The sequence below is a fragment of the Saccopteryx leptura genome, chromosome 2, assembly GCF_036850995.1.
Source record: "Saccopteryx leptura isolate mSacLep1 chromosome 2, mSacLep1_pri_phased_curated, whole genome shotgun sequence".
NCBI lineage: Eukaryota > Metazoa > Chordata > Mammalia > Chiroptera > Emballonuridae > Saccopteryx > Saccopteryx leptura.
Genome location: NC_089504.1, coordinates 237314713 through 237339774, shown reverse-complemented (window position 1 = coordinate 237339774; position 25062 = coordinate 237314713). Strand labels below are relative to the sequence as shown.

The 25062-nt window shown below is 44.5% G+C and overlaps 1 protein-coding gene across 1 annotated transcript; it reads right to left on the bottom strand.

The window, feature by feature from the left end:
* Positions 1-2900: 2900 nt before the first annotated feature.
* Positions 2901-21758, bottom strand: OASL (2'-5'-oligoadenylate synthetase like). The gene is made up of 6 exons (XM_066370736.1): positions 21363-21758; positions 16568-16850; positions 14817-14992; positions 8935-9176; positions 6136-6283; positions 2901-4247 (listed from the first exon to the last, which is right to left on the bottom strand). Exons 1-6 carry the CDS (start codon positions 21555-21557, stop codon positions 3759-3761), a joined length of 1533 nt encoding a protein of 510 aa, XP_066226833.1. The 5' UTR covers positions 21558-21758; the 3' UTR covers positions 2901-3758.
* Between the last annotated feature and the right edge of the window lie 3304 nt (positions 21759-25062).

Sequence of the window (25062 nt, the reverse complement as noted above, 5' to 3'; positions counted from 1 at the left end):
TTGAACTACTGCAAAGGATTGTGGGGAGCGCCTTCAAAAGCGTTACCCCTTCCACGACCCCACGTGAGAGCAGAGAATCGGGGCGAGGCATTGTGGGGATTGTAGTTCTCAGACGCAAGTTGCCAATGGCCATTGAATTGTCGTGGGAGTTTCCTCAAACGTAAGAGTTTATTTTTATTTATTTATTTATTTATTTATTTATTTATTTATTTATTTATTTATTTATTTATTTATTTTTTTAACAGAGACAGAGAGAGAGTCAGAGAGAGATAGATAGGGACAGACAGACAGGAACGGAGAGAGATGAGAAGCATCAATCATCAGTTTTTCGTTGCAACACCTTGGTTGTTCATTGATTGCTTTCTCATATGTGCCTTGACCGTGGGCCTTCAACAGACCGAGTAACCCCTTGCTCGAGCCAGCGACCTTGGGTCCAAGCTGGTGAGCTTTTGCTCAGACCAGATGAGCCCGTGCTCAAGCTGGCGACCTCAGGGTCTCAAACCTAGGTCCTCGGCATCCCAGTCTGACGCTCTATCCACTGCGCCACCGCCTGGTCAGGTTCCATTCTTTTCTTGATAAGAAAAATGAGATGCATACAGAGAGGGGAAAATTTGCCTAAGGTTGAGCAGGGGTTACTGACAGAACCAGGATTAGTTCCCAGGGTTTGATTAAAAATATAGTAGTTTCTACATTATCCATTCCAAAGATTCCAAAATCCATTTAGGAATCAGGAATAATTTAGGAAGCCTGTTAAAATGCAGATTGTTGGGTCTAACCCAAAACTAACCGAGTCAGAATCTGTTGAGAGATAGGACTCGGGAATCTGTATTTCCTCCAATATGCTAGGGCCTTGCTTCCCTCAGAGTATAATCTGTGAGCCAGCTGAATCCACAACACTCAGGAGTTTGCCCTAGCCAGAGTGTGAGGGCCACAGGGAACCACCCCCCTACACACACACACACACAAGGAGACCTTTCTCCCAAAAGAAGAAATTATTTTTCCCAAGAAAGAAGGCTTTCAGTTTTTGTTTATTTTATTGATTTTAGAGAGAGGAAGGGGGAGAGAGGTAGAGACAGGAAAATCAATCTGTTCCTGTGTGTGCCCTGAATTCTGACAACCTCCATGCTTCTGGATGATGCTCTAACCCAGGGGTCCCCAAACTACTGCCCGGCCTGCGGGCCACATGCGGCCCCCTGAGGCCATTTATCCGGCCCCCGCCGCACTTCCGGAAGGGGTACCTCTTTCATTGGTGGTCAGTGAGAGGAGCATAGTTCCCATTGAAATACTGGTCAGTTTGTTGATTTAAATTTACTTGTTTTTTATTTTAAATATTGTATTTGTTCCCGTTTTGTTTTTTTACTTTAAAATAAGATCTGTTCAGTGTGCATAGGGATTTGTTCATAGTTTTTTTTATAGTCTGGCCCTCCAATGGTCTGAGGGACAGTGAACTGGCCCCCTGTCTAAAAAGTTTGGGAACCCCTGCTCTAACCAAAGGAGCTATCCAGCCAGGGCTCAAGAAGCCCTTCAAAGTGAATGGCCTGTCCCTCCTCAGAAATTGGAAGGGGGGGTCATGGTGAATCATCTGCCTCCTTACCCACAGAGGAAGACCAGGAGCAGGTGGAGATCCGTGCCTGCAGCTAGAAAAGCACTGCAGGGAGGGAAAGGCTGTTGCTACCCCAGAGAGCCAGAAGCCCCAGGCCAAGAGGGCAGAGGATAGTGCTGCCTGTAAGGGAGGAGACAAAAAAGAGAGAGGGTCCCAGGATGCAGGGCTGTCCCCTCCCTTGGGGCAGAGAGTGGCCTACACCATGCCAAAGAGCAAATGAATAGCTGGATGAGGGCAGGTGGGTGATCTCTAAGCTGTAGAAACTGTGCTGTCCTTGTGAGGTCACTGCCTGGACCTGGTGCCCTGGCTGCCTTCCTGTGCCCAGAAAAGAAAGGGCTGTTGCCCACTCCCAGACATGTTCCCTTTTCCTCCTCTCCCTGCTGTGGATTCTCCCATCATCCACCTGGTCTTTCTCTTAAGGCCAGTTGAAGATGGTTCTTGTAGTTTTCCAAGTTAGGTTTGTAATATGAAATGCTCCTGCCCCTAGCCCTACCTCTTTCCCTGTCCCCACCCCTGCAGAAGGCAATTACTGGTTTTTCCCCTGAATTCTTTTCTATATAGGTTTTGTTTACTCCTGAAATCCCTGAGTCCAGACAAGGTACATATGACAAGCAATCTATGAACAACTAAAGTGAGGCACCTATGAGTGCCATCCCTCACTCTTCTCCTCTCCCTGCAGGGAGGGGAAGGAAATCAATAAGTCAAATTAAAAAATAATAATAATCCCCGTGCCAGATGTGGGGGTGCCTACACTCCCAAACCCTGAGTGCCTAGCCTTACCCCTGTTGAGTTTTTAGTCTCTTGTGCTGTGCCTAGTGGCACATGGGCCGGAGAAGGAGACTGCCCCTCTCTAGGTTTCTATAAATATCTTATTCAAGTTCAAACCTCCAGCTTGTGAATCAAATGTGTCTTTTTTTTTATTTGGTAAGCAAGTATTAAACTTTGGAATGGGGTGGGGTGAGGAAGTCTGTAATGTGAAATAACTTGTTTTCCTCTCCCATTATTGTAAATAACTTTTAGTGGCCAAACCCCAGATTTGTGCTTTTTTTTTTACCTAGCTGCTAAAACCATTCTCTTCCACCTGATTTTACATTGGAGAAAGGTTATAAATGTTGTTCCTTTAAAGAAAAAATGGAGTCAATGGAACTTTAAAAAATTTATTGATTGATTTTATTTTATATTTTAAATAATTATTTTATTTGTTTAGGCATTTCAGAGAGAAAGAAACACTGATTTATGTTTCACTTATTTATGCATTCACTGGTTGATTCTTTTTTTTTTTTTTTTTTTTCCACTGGTTGATTCTTGTATGTGCCCTGACTGGGAAATCAAACCTGGAGCCTTTGTGTATCAGAACGATGCTCTAATCAACTGAACTCCCTGGCCAGGGCCTGTCAGTGGGATTTTTTACACTGTGTTCTCCTTGTTCTCCCAGACTACCTCTCTTTTTCTCAGTTTCTACAGTTTTCACTCTCAGAGTTGAGAAAATAGAGGGATTAAGCAATCACCACTAGGACAGCATGAAGACCATCCAAAAGAGAATAAACAAAGGTTTTGGGTTTTTTTTTTTTTTAGAATTTCTATGAGTTTATTTGAGCCAAACTGATGACAATTGCTGGGAAGCAAGATCTCAAATACTTCCCAAACAAAGGTTATTTAATCCCAACGTGCTATAGCAAGGGAGTCAGCCAACATCCCCTGCATTGGGCATAGACTCCAAGACAGGCAGTGGGCAGGTTTTACAGTGGAGAAGAGAGAAGACCTCAGGTATGCCTTGACTGGTGGTGGCATGGGGGAGCCGGAAGTGGGCTCTCTAGAGGCAGGGCATCATTCTATGTGACTATAGAGAGCTTATTTGAATCTTTCTGGTTGGGGCTGAGTTGGAAGGGATAGGGGGAGATTAGGGAAGCTGGTAGTTATTGATCAAGTCTTGACAAGTTTGGGCTGATTGCTGCATAGGTTGTGGTTTGGTTTCCCAAACTGGTGGCTGCGGAGCTTGTGGGTCAGAACCCTCTGGACATATATGGTCTGGTCATTTGTATATCTGATCTTTCACACCCGTCCTCATCCCTCCACTGGCTAGGATAACTCCAGCAGAGCTGGAAGGAGAGATGGAGAACCGCATAGAGAGGTTTTCCAGAAGAAATTAGCTGAGTTAAAATGGAACATATATGGCTTTCTCAAAAAGAATGAGAGTGTCACTGTCCTTGATCCCATAGCTCCTAAAAACCGAACAATCCTGCAGGACTTGGCCTTGAAACTCCAGCTGTTGCTGATTTATAAACAGCCCCTGCTTGTCTTCTATCTGCTCCTTCAGGCCCAGGACGAAGCTGTTGGGGTCAATGGCATAGGCATGGCTTCCACCATTGGTATTCTTCACAAAGATCTGGATCTCGGGGGAGATGGTCTCCAGGAGATAGATGCGAGTGTCGGAAAAGATCCCGCTATCGGCCAGGGTGCTGCGGCTGCTAAGGAGCTGCCGCTCGCCGCCGGGCGTCTGGAAGGACAGACGCTGCAGGCCGAAGCAGCCCTGCTGCCGCCGGATCTTCTCTTTAACCTTCTTGATGGACTCATAAGGGTTCACTGTGAGGACCAAATCTCGGTAACCCTTCTGCTCCACAGTCACCTGGATGTCTCGTGCCCTCTGCAAGGAAGAGAAGAGAGAGGGGTTGAATTCACACTCCTCTGTCTGACATGCAGAAGTTCCCTTCCCCTGTCCTTACCTTTTCAACAGCAGCAGCAGCAGCAAACATTTACCAAACATTGGAAGGGAGTGCCAACCACCTTCCGGGCCCTGTGCTGGGTGCCTTTTATACTCTTCTTAATGCATTTTATTCTCCCAGCAGCCCTATGAGGGGTGGCTTCTCCTATTACCCCATTTTACAGATGAGGAAATTATGGTCTAGTAGGGTGAAGTGATTCATGGAACATCATAGAGGCAGTAAGGAGCAGAGCAGGTGTATGAGCCCTCTCCAAGGTCTGTTCTTCACCATCAGAGGCCACACTCAGGGGCCCGAGAGTCCCAGGTGGCTGAAGAACACACCTGGAGGGTGCTAGGGAGGGCCAGCCCACTAGCTGATCCTTTCTAGAAGGAATAGAGGCCTAGCATGGCCAAATCGTCTGATTTTTTTAGATAAAAATCTTTGCACAGCCCTGGCCAGGTAGCTCATTTGCTTAGAGCATCATCCCGATACTCAAAGATTGTGGGTTTGATCTGCAGTCGGCACAGACAGGAACAAATCGATGTTTCTGTCTCTCTGTGTCCCTTTTTCTCTCTCTAACATCAGTAAATAAAAATTTTTTTTTTAAAATCTTTGCATGATGGTTTGTCCAGTCAGGAAAAATCCAGAGACATACACTTCCCAGCCCATCTGTGGGTCTTGTTGGGCTGGTGGGCTCCTGTCTATAATCTCTGCACCTTATTAGAGAACCTCTGGTTCTACCTGCCCCTGCTCCAAGCAAGCCTGACTTTTGTTCCTGCTCACACCTCTAGTCCTTTGGCTCTCAGCCCCCGCCTCAATCCTCTACCTGAACAGACTGCCCTTTTTTCTGAGTGTCTATATCCCTCCCTAGCTTCTAAGGCCCACCTCTGGCCCTCTCTTCTTCAAGAATCTTCTCTGGTGACTTCAGAAATAATATTTATGTCCCATTTCCAGAGCCCCACAAAGACCTGGCTGTGAACCCTGCTGCCTCTTAGCAGTGTGACCTTGGTCAATTAACCCATTTGAGCCTCAGTTTCCTCATCTGTAAAATGATGGTGATAATAATAATAATAATAATAATACTTGACATTTCTACTTTACAGAACTATCCTGGCTGAGCACGTTGCAAATTGTGAAGTACAGTGTGAATAAAATAGATTATTATGGCCTTTACCTCTCCCGTATGTAGGTTTGGGTTCACATTATATTATTTAGCATTTTACTTTGTTTTCTGAGTATCTCCTCTGGTAATTCTTTCTAGAAGTTTCTTTTGCCCCCAGAGTTTGGAGCAAGGAAAGGTTTATTGATTGAGAAGGCTTAGCTCAATCACTTCTTGGCCTTTTGGCTAAGATCAAGGGAGAAGGCCAAGCTTGAAAATATGAGAGAACTAATTCTATAATTCATTTTATATGCACAAAATTCAGGTTTTGTGCATATTTCTTTTAGAGACTATTGTCCCCTTGCCCCCTTGCTCCCACCACCCACCCCACCCCAAGCCCAGTGCTGGAACAAAACAGCTGACTGAATCCACCTGCCTGGGCTCAGCTCGTGCAAGGAATGATTGGGCTCACGCAACTGATGCCCTGGTAGGTATGGGAAGAAGAGAGGAAAGGAGGACAAGAATTTGAAGATAAGAAATCTGAGGCTTAGAGAATAATGTCCCCAAGTTCACAGAGCTGGTGGGTGGTGCAGCCAGGCCTCAAACGGTTGGATTCTAATGCCCTATTGACTCTGTTGACACAGAAATAAATAAGTAAATGCCGTGTATTTATCTCATTATCTCATTCTGGGCTTCAAGCTCCTGGCAGAAGCCAGGAAAGGAGCCATTACCTTCACATTCCAACTGGTGACTGGGTTGTCCTTGTCATCGTAGCAACAGTCCTGCTTCAGGCACTGGCAGGCCCTCTGAGCGACTATGTCCCATCTGTACCCTTCTGCCACATTGTAGGTGGGGTCAGCCGGATCCAGGATGATGGGCCTGAAACACAGGGAGAGGGTGTCCAGGCTCTTTCTGGTTTGGAGGCCTGCAAGCCAGAAAGAAACCTTCTCAGACATCATCTCTTCAAGCCCCTGAGCATCTGCTATGTCCAGATCCCTGGGCCAGGAAGGCCCAACAGCATTGTTTGAGAATAATGGGACAGAGATGATTAGATTTCCAAGAATTCCTCTTTGGGAGAGTTCTGTAGGTGTTTGTAAGGAATTTTGGTGACGTGTGTGGTAGGGGAAAGAGGATGAGATGCCAAAGGCATGCTGAAGCAATAAAGGATGCCCACTCAGGTAGATGGGCCTCTTAAGTTCAAAGACTTTGTTTTGCTGACAGGCTACATTATGTTTGAGGCTAGAGCTGCTGAATTGCTTTGGATAACAATAACAACAACACCCCTAACTACTGATACTGAGGCATTGGGCCAAACCCTATGTGAATTAACTTATTTTAATCCTTACAACAATTCTATAGGTAGGGACTAGTATTATTGTTGCTATTTCTATTTTCAGATGAGAAAACTGAGGCACAGGCCTTCCTAATTTCTCACAACCAGTACATGGGATTCCTCCTCAACAAAGGAGAGGTTGAGCTGCCTCCAAGTGTCTTTCCTTTATATAAATGTTTAATAAATATATATATTTTTAAAATTTTTATTAATTGATTTTAGAGAGAGAGGAAGGGAGAGCAAGAGAGAGAGAGAGAGACATCGATTTGTTGTCCCATTTATCTACGCATTCACTGGTTGACTCTTTTATGTGCCCTGACCGGGGATTGAACCTGAAACCTTGGTGTATCGAGATGACACTCTAACCAACTGAGCTACTCAGCCAGAGCTTGAATGAATATTTTAAACAATGTAGGCTTGAAGAGGGTCCAGTACACCTCCTTGGGTTGCTTGGCATGACCACATGTGTTGGATGCCAAGCCCATGATAAGTGCTAGCCCTGTGCTCCTATGGCTTTTGACTTAGAAGGGAGCTGCGACTTTATCTATGTGATAGAATGTGATAGTAGGCTATTGGAGTGAACTGAACATTTTAGGCTCCACGCTTGCTACTCCCAACATCCCTGGCTCCCTGAAATCATCCTGTCAGGAGAGCCAGACTGTCTTATGGGATGGAGTCACCTGACCTAAAGCGATCAACTAGAGAGCCTTGTACCTAGTGATCAGACTGGTTCTGTCTGGAGTTTGGACCAGGGATGTTAGAGGCCTCAGACCTGGGAGTCAGAGGGGAGTAGGCAGGTGTGGAGAGAGCAGAAGCAGAGAGGAAAGCAGTGTGCGGGCAGTGAGACACAGTCAGGGAGAGAGGAATCTATAGGTTTGCCTCAGGTCCCAATAGTTTTGCAGCCTCGATTTTCTGGGCATCCTTATAATCAAGCCTCTTTTCATAAGGAGACCAGGTTTGTCTTCCTTGTATTGAAAAAAATAAAAAATAAATAAAAAAGTAAGTCTAACCCGGCGGTGGTGCAGTGGATAGAGCATCAGCCTGAGACACTGAGAACCCGGGTTCAAAACCCCAAAGTCGCCAGCTTGAGCGCAGGCTCACCAGCTTGAGTGCAGGGTCGCTGGCTTGAGTGTGGGATCATAGACATGACCCCATGGTCACCAGCTTGAGCCCAAGGTCTCTGGCTTGAGCAAGGGGTCACTGGCTCTGCTGGAATACCCCTCACTCTCAGTCAAGGCACATATGAGAAAAGCAATCAATAAAAAACTAAGATGCCTGACTGGGCGGTGGCGCAGTGGATAGAGTGTTGGACTGGAATGCGGAAGGACCCAGGTTCGAGACCCCGAGGTCGCCAGCTTGAGCGAGGGCTCATCTGGTTTGAGCAAAGCTCACCAGCTTGAGCCCAAGGTCGCTGGCTCGAGCAAGGGGTTGCTTGGTCTGTGAAGGCCTGCGGTCAAGGCACATATGAGAAAGCAATCAATGAACAACTAAGGTGCCGCAATGTGCAACGGAAAACTAATGATTGATGCTTCTCATCTCTTCGTTCCTGTCTGTCTGTCCCTGTGTATCCTTCTCTCTGACTCTCTCTCTGTATCTGTAAAAAAACAAAACAAAACAAAAAACAACTAAGGTGCCACAACTATGAGTTGATGCTTCTCATCTCTCTCCCTTTCTGTTTATCTGTTCCTGTCTGTCCCTCTATCTCTCTCTCTCTCACTAAAAAAAATAAATAAATTCTAAAATGGTTTTCTGAGGGTAGAAGGCTAAGTAAGGTAGGGAATAACAGTGGTTTGAGGGACAAAGAAAAAGCTTATAACTGCTAAGACCCTGGTGATTTTGAAAGGAGGCCAACCAACCTGAGAAGTCAACCGTCAGTACAAGATTTCAGTGCAGCCCAGGATGGGTAGGTAGCTCAGTTGGTTCGAGAGTCATCCTGATATACCAAGGTTGTGGGTTTGATCCCGGTCAGGGCACTTACAAGAATCAACCAGTGAATGCATAAATAAAGTGGAACAACAAATCTCTCTCCCTCTCTCTCTCTCTCTTTCCAAAAGCAATAAATTAAAAAAAAAGTTTCAGTATAGCCTTAATACTTAATAAAGCCCCCTCCCCTGGAAAAGAGACACTCGATACTGCCTCTCCCTCAATTCTCTTTCTTCTCTCTCTGACATGTGGTAGGCAAGCAGGGGCCCAGTACCTCTCTCTTTGGAGCTGTTTTCTGACACAGCCCTCAATGATCGGGTTCTGGAATGTGTAGTGCCTGGTCCAGTAGATACAGAGGAGCTTATAGTCCTGGAGTAGCTCCATCACAGTGGTGAGACCTTCATCCAACCCAAAACTCTGATCCTCCTGTGTTCCCATTTCCCAGGCGTAGATGGTCAGTAGTTCGAGGGCATAGAGAGGGGGCAGCATGGCTCTGGGGCATCTGGCTTTCACATACTGTCAAAGAGATGAGAAGAGAGAGACCCCAAGAATCTGTTATAAGATGGCACAGGATGATAAACCGGAATATCCAAGTTTTTGTCTCAGTTCTGCCATCTACTGGCTGTGTAATCTTGGCCAAGTCCATCTCTCTCTCTGGCCCTAGATGGATTTCCCCATTTTAGAATTAAGGGGCTAGGTTAGTCCTGTGGGTTTCCAATTGTGCTTGACATAATTCCTGGGTTGGAGTTATGATGAGGTGTCTCAAGAAGTGAGCAGGATCCCAGCCTAAGCAGCTCTGGTTAATTCAATTTAAGGTACTAGACTTTAGAAAGATTTTCTTTAAAGAAAAGCTTCTTGCTCTGATTGGGTAGCTCGGTTGGTTAGTGTCATCCTGATATGCCAAAGTGATGAGTTCAATTCCTGGTCAGGGCACAGGCAAGAATCAAGCAATGAGTGCATAAATAAGTGGAACAACAAATTGATTTCTCTCTCTCTCTGAATTTAAACGGAGCCATACAATTTATTTTCTCCATTATGAGTTAGATTTTAGTGGGATTCTTAAAACTTAGATGATGAATTGTAAGCCTTGGGAAGAATGAGGCCTTTGTTTCATTTTGGATCTTCGCTAGACCATTTAATGGTACATAAAAACAAAACAAACAAAGATCAAAACAGAAGAAAAGGTCTATGTTCCCTGCCTGGGCTGATATTCATTCAGGATACTCTGATTTCCTCATGTTTAGGAGATACTGGGCTCTTCTAATGTTGCTGTCTGCGATATGTCCTGACCCTTTTTGGTATGATAAGCATGTGAGAAAATTGCTATTTTCCCACCACGAGCAGATACTAACTATAAACCTAGTAATCTTGGTAATTGTTTCTTTCAACACCCATTATATTTTTTCATTGCATTGAGGCTTTTCTCCACAACCTGATTCCCTTGCTACTTCTCTGCAAGTTATTATTTAATACATGATTTTTGTTTCAGTTTCTTTTTGCAGTTGGAGGTCCCACTGAGGTTGTCCATCATGGGGGGACCTATTTCCCAAACTGTCTAAACTGTGTTGCCTGAGAAATGCACCACCCCCTCCCTGGACTGTTCACACTCAGACACGCCCCCCTTTCAACTCTGAGGGTGAATCTTGAATGCCAATAGATTTTATTCTTGCTGCTGTCTCTCTCCTTCCTCCCTAAATCTACTCTGTTGCTATTTTTATTTCTTCTTAGATTTTATTTATTCATTTTTAGAGAGAGAAGAGAGAGAGAGAGAGAGAGAGAAAGAAGGGAGGAGGAGCAGCATCAACTCCCATATGTGCCTTGACCAGGCAAGCCCAGGTATTCAAACTGGCGACCTCAGCACTACAGGTCAACATTTTATCCAGTGTGCCACCACAGGTCAGGCTCTGTTGCTATTTTTGATTTTGGATTAGATCTGACTTTCGGCCAAGTCTGATTCTCGTTCTTGTTCCTATTGTAGAGTGCCGAGTGCCACTTATGTCCCTGTTGATGACAACAATCTGTGAATATGGTTTTATGGTTTGACTACCCCATGATCTCTACTGGAAAATGGATATTAGGATATTAGGAATTATATTCTGTTGTGTGGCCATCAAATAAGGTTTTTATAATATTTTGTATTTTTCTTTCTTTCTCTTACCTTATGTGCATCTTGAAAATTCTGTTATCTCCTGGGAGCCTCACTATTGTTGTCTTGCATATCATTATGAATATAAATGACTCAAAAATTTGTCTGCATGTCTGTATGTGATTCCCAGAATATAGCCTATAAGATTAGGAGCTGACTGATGGATGGATTTTATGCTATGTTAATTTTGACCCATAATTAAAATAAAAAACCCAAAAGGGTTAATTCTTTTTGTCTTTATGTATATAAAAGAAAAAGAATGATCTGACAACAATTTAATCTATCTGTGGGCAGATCCCTCTCTCCCCCCTCCACTATGGGGTATTTATGGAGTCTTATTGGGAATAAATTCATGGGTAAAGGTTCATATCTTTACCAAAAAGGATTGAGTCAGAATTTCACCAGATTCTTCTATTCCAGAAGTAGATGACTTCATAAAAGCAGTTATTTAACCAAAGTCAAAAAAACAAGAATTGATTACCCTGGTTAATATTCTATGTTTGATGGATATGTAAGAAAATAACTCTATTTAATGTATCTCCTACCTTCTCTATAGGGCTGTACTTGTGCAAACTAAGACTAAACATTCTTTGAGTGATATATTATTCCAATTGAAACCTCAGGATAAAAATTTATATAAAAATTTCTGAAGCCCTGGCCGGTTGGCTCAGTGGTAGAGCGTCAGCCTGGCGTGCAGAAGTCCCGGGTTCAATTCCCGGCCAGGGCCCACAGGAGAAGCGCCCATCTGCTTTTCCACCCCTCCCCCTCTCCTTCCTCTCTGTCTCTCTCTTCCCCTCCTGCAGCAAGGCTCCATTGGAGCAAAGATGGCCCTGGCGCTGGGGATGGCTCCTTGGCCTCTGCCCCAGGCACTAGAGTGGCTCTGGTCGCGACAGAGCGACGTCCTGGAGGGGCAGAGCGTCGCTCCCTGGTGGGCGTGCCGGGGTGGATCCCGGTCGGGCGCATGCGGGAGTCTGTCTATCTCTCCCCGTTTCCAGCTTCAGAAAAATACAAAAAAATAAAATAAAAAATTTCTACTATAGGTTATAAACTAACAATCCTCAGAAAAACAAAGATAAGTATTTTGCAAAATAATAGCATATATAAATTGGCTCTTTTTACAAAACTATTCAGAATGGTGGTTAAATATTCACAAAGTGACCTTAAGTTCCTTTTTTCAGGACAAAGTCATATTTACATTAGCTCAATAAAAAAAAAAAATGTCCTCCTTCTTGCCTGACCAGGCAGTGGCGCAGTGGATAGAGCACAGACTGGGATGTGGAAGGACCCAGGTTCGAGACCTCAAGGTCACCAGCTTGAGCGCAGGCTCATCTGGTTTGAGCAAAGCTCACCAGCTTGAGCCCAAGGTCACTGGCTCCAGCAAGGGGTTACTCAGTCTGCTGAAGGCCCGCGGTCAAGGCACATATGAGAAAGCAATCAATGAACAACTAAGCAGTCTCAACGCAACGAAAAACTAATGATTGATGCTTCTCATCTCTCCGTTCCTGTCTGTCTATCCCTCTCTGACTCTCTCTCTGTCTCTGTAAAAAAAAAAAAAAAAAAAAAAAAGTCCTCCTTTCTACCAGGATAGAATTAGGGAAGTCAATTTATCAATAAATCAATAAAAATAAATTAAATCCATGAATAAATGTGTGTTTCTGCCAGAGATCTCATCCAATTAGATATAATCATCAATCTCACTATTACAAATTAAGGACAAAAAAAACCCAAAACAGACCAAAAAGACAAATATTGTATGATTGCACTTATCTGAGGAAGCTAGAATAGGTCAATTCATAGAGACAGGAAGTAAGATGGTGGTTGCCAGGGGCTGGGGGAGGGGAGAATGGGGAGTTAGTGTCTGATGGGTACAGAGTTTCTATGTGGGGTGATGAAAAAGTTATGAAAATTGAATGCAGTTGTGTTTACGCAACATTGTGAATGTAATTGCCACTGAATTGTACACTAAAAATGGCAAAAAACATTCTCTCAAACAAACAAAGAACTGAAGTCAAAAGGCTCAACTGAAAATACTTAGGGTAGTAAATTCCATCTTGTTCCCATAACTGTGCTAAATTAAATACTTCAAAGTATAAAAAGAAGACATCAGTTTGTTGGTAAATTTTTTTTAAAAATCAAGGACAGAATCTCGTATGTGGAAATGATGCCTATAAAATCCTTCCTGATACCGACCTGATAGTGCTCTAAGGCTTATGAAAGCCAGCATTATAGATAGTAAAAATAACACTTTTTAGGCAGGCATAAGCGAGCATCAACAAACTTGGGACATCTCTGAGATCAGTGACATCCCTACAGTTAAGATTGGACAGATGAAACCTAAGGATCTAAATTACATGCTCCTGTGATGAGAAAAACACCTTTTGAAAATCAGCTTTGTTTTTCTGAGTTGCTGCCTCCACATTTCTCAGTATGATAACCCTGCTCACACCCAGAGTCTGACCATTTAGATAGAACTTGTGTTTCAGATTCCCATCATAAGTTCCTGCTTTGCTTCTCTCAGGGCACCTTTTAAAATAAAATAAGTTAAGCCCAGGAAAAATTAGTGACCTGCATGCACCCCAACCACCTTATAAATAATAAGTACTTGCTACCTTGTTAACTTGGTGGACAGCCTGCACCGCCCCCACCCTCCACTCCTCATTAAACCCCCTTGCTTCTGGGATCTGTAAGTAATAAATCTTGTGACTACTTCCTTTGTGTACTTATATTGAAACTGCACCTTCAATCAGAACCACCCTGTGGGTTTCGGTTTTCGCTTTTCCAAAGTGGGAGCTCAGAAGCTAAGGAAGCTACCTGCTGACCCCTCACTCAGCAAGTTATATAATCTGCATATTCTTTTTTTTTTTTTTTTTTTGTATTTTTCTGAAGCTGGAAACGGGGAGAGACAGTCAGACAGACTCCCGCATGCGCCCGACCGGGATCCACCGGCACGCCCACCAGGGGCGATGCTCTGCCCACCAGGGAGCGATGCTCTGCCCCTCCGGGGCCTCGCTCTGCGTGACCAGAGCCACTCTAGCGCCTGGGGCAGAGGCCAAGGAGCCATCCCCAGCGCCAGGGCCATCTTTGCTCCAATGGAGCCTTGGCTGCGGGAGGGGAAGAGAGAGACAGAGAGGAAGGGGGGGGTGGAGAAGCAAATGGGCGCTTCTCCTATGTGCCCTGGCCGGGAATCGAACCCAGGTCCCCCGCACGCCAGGCCGACGTCTACCACTGAGCAAACCAGCCAGGGCCAATCTGCATATTCTTAATTCAATACACCAGTTCCAGCTTCTCAACGCAGTTCTTCGGTCCCTGACAACCCCCTCTCCTCCCTGGACATGAACTGATAACACTAAACTACTACTGGCCATGAACTGATAACACTAAACTACTACTGGCCATGAAAGTCAATAATGACACCAGGGACTATACAAAACTCCAGACAAAAACAAACTGATCCTTCCCAGCCCTATGTATGGGACTTTTTCATTCCATCATACAATACGAACTGTTTATGTCTCTATGTGTCTGTCCATCAACACATCTAACATTTAGCTAAATAAAACTTGTTGAATAAAACTTCAATAATACCGAATCAAAGAACAGGTTGGTGTGAGTGAAATTAAATGAATCTTCCTCTTGTTAGTCCTTAACAGGTTAACGTGCAGCTATCTCAGTGAAATTAACATTAGCCAGTCTTAAATTGTGTAACTGGATGGAGCATGCCAAGTACTTGTTTACCAAAATTCTGTAAATTCTTTGTTTTCTTCCTTCCTTCTGTTTTTCTTATCGCCCTCCCCTTCTCCCCCTCTTCCTCCTCTTTCTCTAGCTTCTTCATTATTTCATTATATAGTTCTAAAGACTAGCATTCTCCCTCCCCCCTGCCCCCCACACACACCTACCTCCATTTCTCCTTGAGGCAGTTGCCTGAGATGACAAATCGGGCCTTTGCCTCCACACACCCCCACCCCCGCCCTCCACACCTCCTCCGGCCCCCCTCCCGGCACCCCCCTCACCTGCAGGTACCAGTGTTTTACCAGCCGCAGCAGGCTCTTCAGCTTGGTTGGCTGATGTTTCACGAAATTCCTCTGCAGCTCGCAGAAGGAAGGAGAGAAATGTCCAGGGTCACCGTAGGTTTCAATCAGATTCACATAGACCTCAGGGTGTAACTGAGAGTTGGGAACAGAAGACCCTAGAGTGAGAGGAAGCAAAGGGAGAGGGTGTGGATTGAGGAAGCCTCAGGTTGCTATAATGCCCTGGACTATTTCTACTTACAGCCTGAGAGAATAAAGAGAATTGTCCTTTTGGAGAAAAAATGCGTTTTCTAATTCTTAGGCCACTCAAGGAGTATTGTCTTCCCTCAATGTCTCCAACACTTTCCCTTAATCAGAGGCGGATTAAGGTGGGTTGAAGCCCCGGGCACAGAAGAAAATATTGGGCCCCTTACATTAGAAAAAAGTGTAAAGTTGGGGTTTTGCGGGGCCCTTCAGAAGTCGGGGCCCAGGGCGCCTGCCAGGTGCGCCCACCTTAAATCTGCCTCTGCCCTTAATGTCTGTTTTGGATCTCTCTCTCAGATTTATTTGAACCTCCCATCACCATAGGGGACACCCAGTTCCAGGTAAGAAAGCTGGGCTCTGAGAACACATTTGCTGAGGGGTGTGCTGTTTTGGGGCATGCATCACGAATTCCTTGCCTCTGTCCCCCACTGTTGCTCTATGTATTAATTTTTTTTTTTCTTTTTTGAAGCTGGAAACAGGGAGAGACAGTCAGACAGACTCCCGCATGCGCCCGACCAGGATCCACCCAGCACGCCCACCAGGGGCTACGCTCTGCCCACCAGGGGTCGATGCTCTGCCCCTCCGGGGCGTCGCTCTGCCGCAACCAGAGCCACTCTAGCGCCTGAGGCAGAGGCCAAGGAACCATCCCCAGCGCCCGGGCCATCTTTGCTCCAATGGAGCCCCGGCTGCGGGAGGGGAAGAGAGAGACAGAGAGGAAGGAGGGGGTGGGGGTGGAGAAGCAAATGGGCGCTTCTCCCATGTGCCCTGGCCAGGAATCCAACCCGGGTCTCCCGCACGCCAGGCGACGCTCTACCGCTGAGCCAACCGGCCAGGGCCTATTTTTTTTTTTAAAGTAAAGATTTTATTATTGATTTTTCAGAGAGAGGAGTGGTGGGAGGAGTGAGAAGTATCAACTCATAGTTGCTTCACTTGAGTTGTTCATTGAGTGCTTGTCCTATGTGCCTTGACCGAGCAAGCTCGGGGTTTTGCACCAGCGATCTCAGCATTCCAGGTCAACATTTTATCCACTGTGCCACCAAAGGTCAGGCTATGTGTTGATTTATCATGTGCCTTCCCTTTCTGTTCCACTCCCCTTCCCTCCCAGCATTTCCTGGGACTGCCTGCCCTCAAACCATTGGATCAGAGGCTGCTTCTGGAAAAGCCCAAACAATGACAGCCCCCACCCCCACCCCCCACCTATGATAAGTGCTACAGAAGCACCTGAGGTTACTCTTCTAACTCCTTCCTCTCCGTGGGCCTTGCCTCCTCTTGCAATCATATATTTATCTGTATGATTCTTTGAGAAATCTGTTTCCCAAGTTGAGCTGCATGACAGCCTGAGCTGGGTCAGTCCCATGCGTTGTGGTCACCAGCCCCGAGCATGACATGGGTTGAAGGGGATGAATGTGGCCATGAATGAGAAATGAGGCTGTTGCAGGTCTCTCGGGAAGGACAAATGTGTGAGTTGGGTGGGTTTCCTCTCCCCTTACCCAGAGCCTTATAGGCAGGCACGATGGTGACAGTGATGAGCTCCTCCTTCCATCTGGTCTGGATGGTAAACACGAGAGCATCAGGGACTCCCGGGAACACCCCCAAGATCTGGAGCCCGAGGTCCAGCAGGTCCTGGCAAGTCATCAGCTTTCTCAATATCTTTCTCAAAACAGCATGGTGGTACCTGGCCTCCTCCTGGAAGCTGTGGAAACAGCTCAGGAACACCACCAGCTCCACCTCCATGCTGCTCCTGAGCACTGTGCCATTCCCGAAGGAGCCCACCTGCAGAACACAGAGCCTGGTTACCCTAGGCCACTGTCTGTACCAGGCAATCCCTGAGGCTCTTCATATGTTTAATAATCTCTACACCCCTGACGGATGGGGTGGGCAGTACCAATACTCACTCTTTACAGGTGAGAAAATTGAGATGTTAAGAAGGTAAGCCACTTGCCCAAGGTCACACAGAACATAGCCTGACTCCAGAGCCTGAGCTTCGTATTTACCACACTGCATTGCTCTGATTCTGTCTTCTCATCTGCAGAGTCATGGTAGTTTCAAGAGAATATGAATGCCTACTCCACAGGGCTGTTTGACAACTGGGGGAGGGGGGGTCTGAGTAACGTTATGACATTAACAAAAGGGGCGTAGGATTGCTTGGTGGATAAGAGCCACAGCTGTAAGATGGAGCAACCTGACTTTGACCTCGACTCCTGCCCTTGTTTCTCAGCTATGTGATCATCCTGAATCCTACATCTGTAAAATGGGAGAAATGAAAATGATAGACCATGAGTCATTGGGTAACTGGGATAATTAGATGAGGGAGTGTGTGCCAAAGGTTTGCTATGCGCCCACACACAGGAAGTCAGCAATATATTTCTTTCTTCTCTCTCCTTTTTTATTTAACTATTTAAAAAATTGGTTTTAGAGAGACACAGAGAGAGAACCATTCATGTGTTGTTCCACTTAGTTGTGTGTTCATTAGCCACTTCCTGTATGTGCCCTGACGGGGGATCAAACCCACAGCCTTGGTGTTTCAGGATGATGTTCTAACCCAGTGGTCCCCAACCTTTTTTGGGCCACGGACTGGTTTAATGTCAGAATATATTTTCACGGACTGGCCTTTAGGTTGGGACGGATAAATGCACAAAATAAAATTATGCGACTGGCATAAAAACCGTGGTATTTTTAAATATAATTGTCGAACTTACGAGACAAGCATCAAGAGTGAGTCTTAGACAGATGTAACGGAGGAAATCTGGTCATTTTTTAAAAATAAAACATCGTTCAGACTTAGATATAAATAAAACAGAAATAATGTAAGTTATTTATTTTTTTCTCTGCGGACCGGTACCAAATGGCCCACGGACCGGTACCGGTCCACGGCCCAGGGTCACTGTTTTAACCGACTGAGCTAACTGGCTAGGATTCATTTCTTCTTCTTTATCTGGTTGACTTATATCATTCCTTCTGCTGCTTGGGATTCAGTTTCCTCATATGAATGGAAGGAGCCCAAGTTGGAGGATTTTGAAGGGGTCTTTTTGATATTCTGAGAGTCTGCTTGCTCTCCAGCCCCTGTTGCCTCTGGTATACAAAAGACCCACAACTCTCTGGCCTTCCTTCTTTCTCACTTTGGACTGGGAGGCAGAATTGCTGGAGTGAACAGACCTCAGGTCAGTTACCTCTCCTGGTGGGATGAACACTCACTGTGTCTGGCACTCCTGAAAGCCCTTTATAAATAACAAGACCTTTTCATCCTCACACCCACTAAGGGACGTGACTACTAGTATAATTATCCCCAAAGTACAGATGAGAAACCTGAAGCAGTGGAGACTCATCAACTTGCTATGGGTTCCTAGCTAGGAGTTATAGTCATAGTTAAAGAAGCAGAATACAGGGTGGGGCTTTTTGATATATTGCTTCCCTGGGGCCTAAGTCCATGAGTCAGGCTCTGCTTCTGAGAAGGAGGAGTCTGCCATCCCCCTCCCCCGCTACTTTTTCCATTCTCATTTTCTACCTGCATTCAGACTCAGTGTTTCTGCCCCGTGTGAGAGGGTTGAGGATGGGTCCCTGTGTGCAGACGAGGACCACATTCCCTTGAAGACCTTTCTCAGTATTAAGACCCAGACAGAGAGGAAAGACTATTTAGAATAGGCTTCTTGCCCTGGCTGGGTAGCTCAGTTAATTAGAGCATCGTCTTGACGTCTTGATACACCAAGGCTGTGAGTTCAATCCCCAGTCAGGGCACATGCAAGAATCAACCAATAAATACATAAGTAAGTGGAACAACAAATCGATGTTTCTATATTTCTTCTTTTCTCTCTCTCTCAAATCAATTTTAAAAACCTCATCTGACTGTATTATATGCCTTTACTTAAATCTTACCAAAAAAACCCCAGGTTTCATTATTTGCTTTAGTTCAAACCTATTTAGTTCAAACCCAACTCGTTCAGGAACAAGCATTCACTCATGTGGACCAGCCCAGGTCACCAGACTTTTAGGGTGAGGGGAGGGTTTAGAGGACAAATAAAGTATTATTTCTCATTAGCCATTGCTCTTTGGGTGTCTCTATTATTTCATGGTTTCAAGGTGAGAAGTGGATATGGTCTGTGGGCAGAATTTGAGAGCTGGGTAAATGTCATTTCCTAATATCAAAACTCATTCTGTTCGTAGCATCCTCCTGTCTGCAGACTTCCCCCATTACATCTGCTACTGCAGTGGTCCCCAACCCCTGGGCCGCGGACTGGTACCGGTCTGTAGGCCATTTGGTACCGGTCCTCAGAGAAAGAATAAATAACTTACATTATTTCCGTTTTATTTACATTTAAGTCTGAACGATGTTTTGATTTTTAAAAATGACCAGATTCCCTTTGTTATATCCGTCTAAGACTCACTCTTGACATTTGTCTCGGTCACGTGATACATTTATCTGTCCCACCCTACAGGCCGGTCCATGAAAATATTTTCTGACATTAAACCGGTCCGTGGCCCAAAAAAGGTTGGGGACCACTGTGCTACTGCATCATCTGGGTAGTCAGCCAGGTTGTCTGGGAGGATCTGTCTGACTCAGACTGGTGCCCCAGACCAAAAAGATAGCTCAGGCAAGAACTTATAACAATACTTTTTTTTTTAAGCATTTACCATGTGCTAATCATTTAGCCTGCTTCCCCATTTGCTTGATGAGGGAGAGATGATGGTGTTGCTGAGGCTTCTGCCCAATTACAGATGAGGAGACCCAGGGTTTGAGAGATAAGGTGATGAATCTATGGTCACACAGCCAGTAAAGGAAGAAGCCAAGAATCACACCTTGGTCTGGCTGATGTCAAAATGCATGATTTTTTACTTCTAAATCACATGACCACCGGCTTCAGATGCTGAGGATGGGTACAAAGAAAAGATGTAGGGGGTGGGAGGTGGTGTCTGTGGCTTTTAAATCTTTCCCCAAGGTGGCTGCCCCTGGACATAGAACTAGAGCACTGGGCTGGAAACCATAATTCAGGGTGGGGGGTCTTAATTCCAGTCTTGCCTTTGTCACAAGCCTGCCGTGTGACCTTGGGACATCTGTCACCCTCTCTGTGCCTCAGTTTCCTTAATGCTTAAAAGAGGGATTGACTGAGACTGTCAGAGTCTCGTGCCATTTTTAGTTTTGACTCTATTGAATTTTTATTTTAACTAGGACAGGAGGTGACATAAGGCAGCTGGAGAAAGGGCCTGGGGAAAAATCTCTCTGGGGCACTCTGGAGCCCTTGCTATGGAGTCAGATAGACCCTGGTTCAAATCCCAGCTCTACCACTAGCTGTGTGACCTTGAGCAAATCACTTCACCTTTCTGTGCTTTCATTAAAAAAAACCTTTTTATTATAAAAATTGGAAACATAGAGAATGGAATACAATGAACATGTGTGTGTGTGTGTGTGTGTATGTGTGTGTATACACACACCCAGTCAGCGATAGATTCAGCAAGTCTGAATTCCTCGCCACATTTGCTTCATTTAAACAAGTCTTTTCCAACCCCCAGTCCATGGACCCATCTGCCAAAAATTTTGTGCTAGTTCACGAAAGAGTTAACCACCCTGATGTCATATGAAAATTATAGACCCAATGATCTTAGTCGAATTTGCTTATGCTCAGGGTGATTCCTGCCTTAGCGGTCCTAGAAATAATTTCCCTATTTTCATCAGTCCCAAGTGTAAAAAAGGCTGAAAACCATTGAAACTACTTTAAATTACAAACACCAAGAAACTTTGTCCAATATTTTAGCATTTGTGTCCAACAAAAGAGAACGTTTCCCCTATAACCGCAGAGCTATTACACTTAACAAAATCAACAATGATGTCCTTACATTGTCTAACATCCAGGTCATATTAAAATATCCCCAATTGTTTCTAAAAGGTATTTTATGGGTGATCTATTCCCACCAGGAGCCAGTCAAAGATCTTGCTTTGCATTTGGTTGTTAGGAATCTTATGTCTCTGAGCCTCTATTTTGCTCATCTGAAAAACGGGGAAAGAATAGTATTTACCTCACAGGGTGCACAAATTAGTGGCAATATATCTCTATATTCTATGTAATAAGGGGTTAGAGGCTAGTGTACCCTGAAAAGTGAACTGTTATTAGCTTCCTTACCAGGTTGTTCTGCTCAAGGCAGCAGTGTGGTGACGTGCAGGCAGCTAAGGTGGGGTGTCTTAAGATGTTAGCAACAGGGGCTAGGCAAGAGGTCTCCAGCATCCTCCGAGATGAGGACCCTCATACTGGGTTTGCCTGGCCCTGGCTCAGGGACAGAGAAGATCAGCCTCACCTTCACCAACTTTAGCACCCGCACTGTCTCCGACCCACGCTTCTCCTCAATGGGCTCATCCCGCAGGAACTGCTCCACGATCCGCACAGCCTCCAGCACCTCTTCTTTCCACTCCCGGCTGGGCTGCAGCCACTGAGCCACGAAGGAGTCCAGCTTGGAGGCAGAGGTTTCATACAGCTCTGGGGACAGTGCCATCTCTGTCTGAGAGTACCACTCCTAGACAGATATATAGCCACACACTCAGCTCCTGGCATACACTCCCTCCCTTAAGGAGGCTCTTCCTCTGTTGTCCTCCAGCATCCTGTTACGATAAAGGCACATAGTGGAGAGTAACCAGGAGTGACCAGGCTGATCTGGGGATCCCTTCTTGGAGACCCCTCGCTGTAGCAGAGGCATTGAGGGACACTTGAGCTGAGGCCAGAAAGTTGGGGCCACCTTAACAGGCTTGGCTTCCAGCTTACCTTTTCTGCTATTGGTTTCGATTCTCAACTTTTTTGAGTTTCCCTTTGATGACGTTTGGAAAGTGAAATTGGCTTGAGTTTGGCCCTTAGAGGAGGCAACTCTCCTAATAGGTCAAAGTTGGATGGTATCTGGCAATCCAGTCACCCCATCTTGTCATACAAACTGAAGTTCAGAAAGAAAATGGACTTGTTCATGGTTGGGATGGGCACTAGGACTTCTGGAATCAGACAGAACAGACTTTATTTATTTACTAGCTGTACCTGGCCACGAGCCTTACATTGCTGTGGCTCAGTCTGGTTAAATGGAAAAGAAAGAAAAGAGAAAGCTCACATTTCTAATATGTTTAATTTCACAATGCTTGTGGGTATACAATATTTTTTGTTGTTCCATTGTCTGTGCAGATATAGAGACTGTCTGGTTTGCCAAGTCTAGAACACGCAACATATAATTGTCCATGTGAGAAGCAATCTGTGTGTAGATCTAAAGCGCACAATTCTAAAGATTGGCCCTGAGCTTTGTTGATGGTGATTGCAAACGCCACTCAAATTGGGAATTGCAATCTCTTAAATTGAAATGGTATATACGTTAGAATCATAGGAATGTGAGAGGAATGAGGACATCTTCACCTTCGAAAGGTCCTGTCAAGATTGTTGCTTCTTCGACGTTGCTCATTAATTTTTTTATAACACACAGATCCAAACACTTCATGTTTTACCATGAAATCCATCAGCGATTTCAGCTTCTGTCTGAAAGCACGTGCTGTGATGTCATACCTATCCACCTGCAATTGCCCAGGAAGTAAGAGCTATTGTATATCATCCCAAGCTGGATTGCATGTGAATGTAACGAATAGGTCTGGACACCCATAGTGACGAACATACGCAATTGCATCTTGAGCATACTCATGCATATGACATGGACTGCCTGTATATGAAGATGGCAAAATCGTTAGTCTTCCAACGTTAGTTGTATTACCATCATTTACAACTGCATCTCACAAATGAATGTATTCTTCAGAGCGAAGCTTGGTCTGACTCAAACAGATGAATATCAAATGTTCTGTTTCAATTTTTGCATACATATCTACGATGTTTGGTAAAACAATTGACGGCATTTAAAAATGTGATTGTCTTCATTCTCTCGAATCATTAATTGGTATGAATAATAGTTCATTGCGCTGCATTTCATATTTGTTTCTTCGCCACTGACTGGATTTATCATCTTAATGTTGAAGTGATATCCATCAGCACCATCCCACAAATGACTGGATATAGCATGGCATTGTAGCATCGATGAGTTTCTGCAACTTTTGTCAATTGATTGTTTCTTCAATGAAGAACAATATCTCTAGGTTGGAATTGATCTCTGACTATAACAATTGCCACTTCATCTATACTTGAAGCATTGAATCTTCACACATGTTCTCCAGCAGCCGTTTTGTCAGCATGAATAACAATCTTGTGTGTATCAGATGACATCATGTCAATTGCTGTTTTGAACAAACGCACTAAATTGTTGTTTCGTGAAGAAGCTCTTGCAGTTGGTAAATGATGGACCTTTTCATGCTGGTAGAAATTCCACAGCGTGCATTCAATTCATCTTTGCCATCACCGATGAAATACATTTGTAGGAATTTATGTTGACCAACTGGGAATTGAAGCAGGGAGCCGGCTTTATGATAAATTTGTCCTTTCACTTTGAAAGTTGGCATGAATTGAGCTGTTACGATTTCTGCACTGAACGATGTCATTTGGAAACATGAGTTCTATTTCCTGATGTTAGATAGGAAATGCTTTGATTTGGCGGTATGTCTGGCAAGCAAAGTTTTTAATGGCTCTGATAGTTCTTCAAGTTGAGGCAGTTTAATTTTTCTGGTGGCGCAACACATTTCTTTTGTTTCTCCATTAAATTTTAGAGCCTTGCAATAAGGACACACTTCAGTCATAGTGCCGATGAGAACATGCCAGCTCAAACTATAATCATCAGCTGGATTGTACCGGAATGCAAGGCGATGGTAATCGCGTGATTGCTGAGCACGGAGTCATGTTTGACGCTGATCTGCTGTTTCTCGTTGACGTCTTTCAGCCACTTTCAGCCTGTCGCGTTCATTCTGTTGAGAAAAGCAGATCTGAAGCTGCAGAACATGATCGCCATGCTCGCAGCCATGCTTCCTCAAGTTTGGCTGCATGTAAGTGGATCGTAAATCGGAAACATTGAAATGGAATCGTAAAATATTTAGTATAGCATGTATTACTTTTATGTCCAACAGATGGTGCTGTTTTTCAAAAAAGCATGTCTTTACCTGTCACGTGTGACATCTATATCTATATAATAGTGTGTATATAAAAAAGAGCATTTATTTGAATGCAACGTTGTGTCAAAAGTTCAAAGCAATTGGTGAAAAACTTTCGGAGATTTACGATTTTGAACAAATGAACATTTACATTTTTATATAGATTTTTAAATTTTTTAACGTTTTGGTTTTTTTTTTGAGAGAGAGCAAGAGAGTGAGGGACAGAAGAGACAAACAGACAGGGAGGGAGAGAGAGATGAGAAGCATTAACTCCTACTTGCAGAACCTTAGTTGTTCATTGATTGCATTCTTATATGTACCTTGATGAGGGCGCTACAGCAGAGCAAGTGACCCCTTGCTCAAGCCAGCGACCTTGGACTCAAGTCAGCAACCTTTGGGCTTAAACCAGCAACCATGGGGTTATGTCTATGATCCCACACTCAAGCCAGCAATCTCAGGGTTTCAAAACTGGGTCCTTACCATCCCAGGCCGATGCTCTAGACACTATGCCACTGCCTAGTCACACTTTCTAATTTTTTTTCAATTACAGTTTAGATTCAAACTAAACATTTGTATTAGTTTCAGGTGTACAGCATAGTGGTTAGACAATCATATACTTTACAAAGTATTCCCTTGATATTTCCAATGCCCACCTGGCACCATCCATAGTTGTTATTACAATATTATTGACTATATTTCCTATGCTGTACTTTACATGCCCATGACTATTTTGTAACTACCACTCTGTACTTCTCAATTCAGTCCCCCAACACCCCTCCTCTCTGGAAACTATCAGTCTGTTCTCTGTATCTATGAATATTTCTGTTTTGTTTGTTCATTTACATTATTCTTTAGATTCCACATATAAGTAAAATCAAATGGTATTTGTCTTTCTCTGACTTATTTCAGCTAGCATAATACCCTCTAGGTCCATCCATGCTGTCA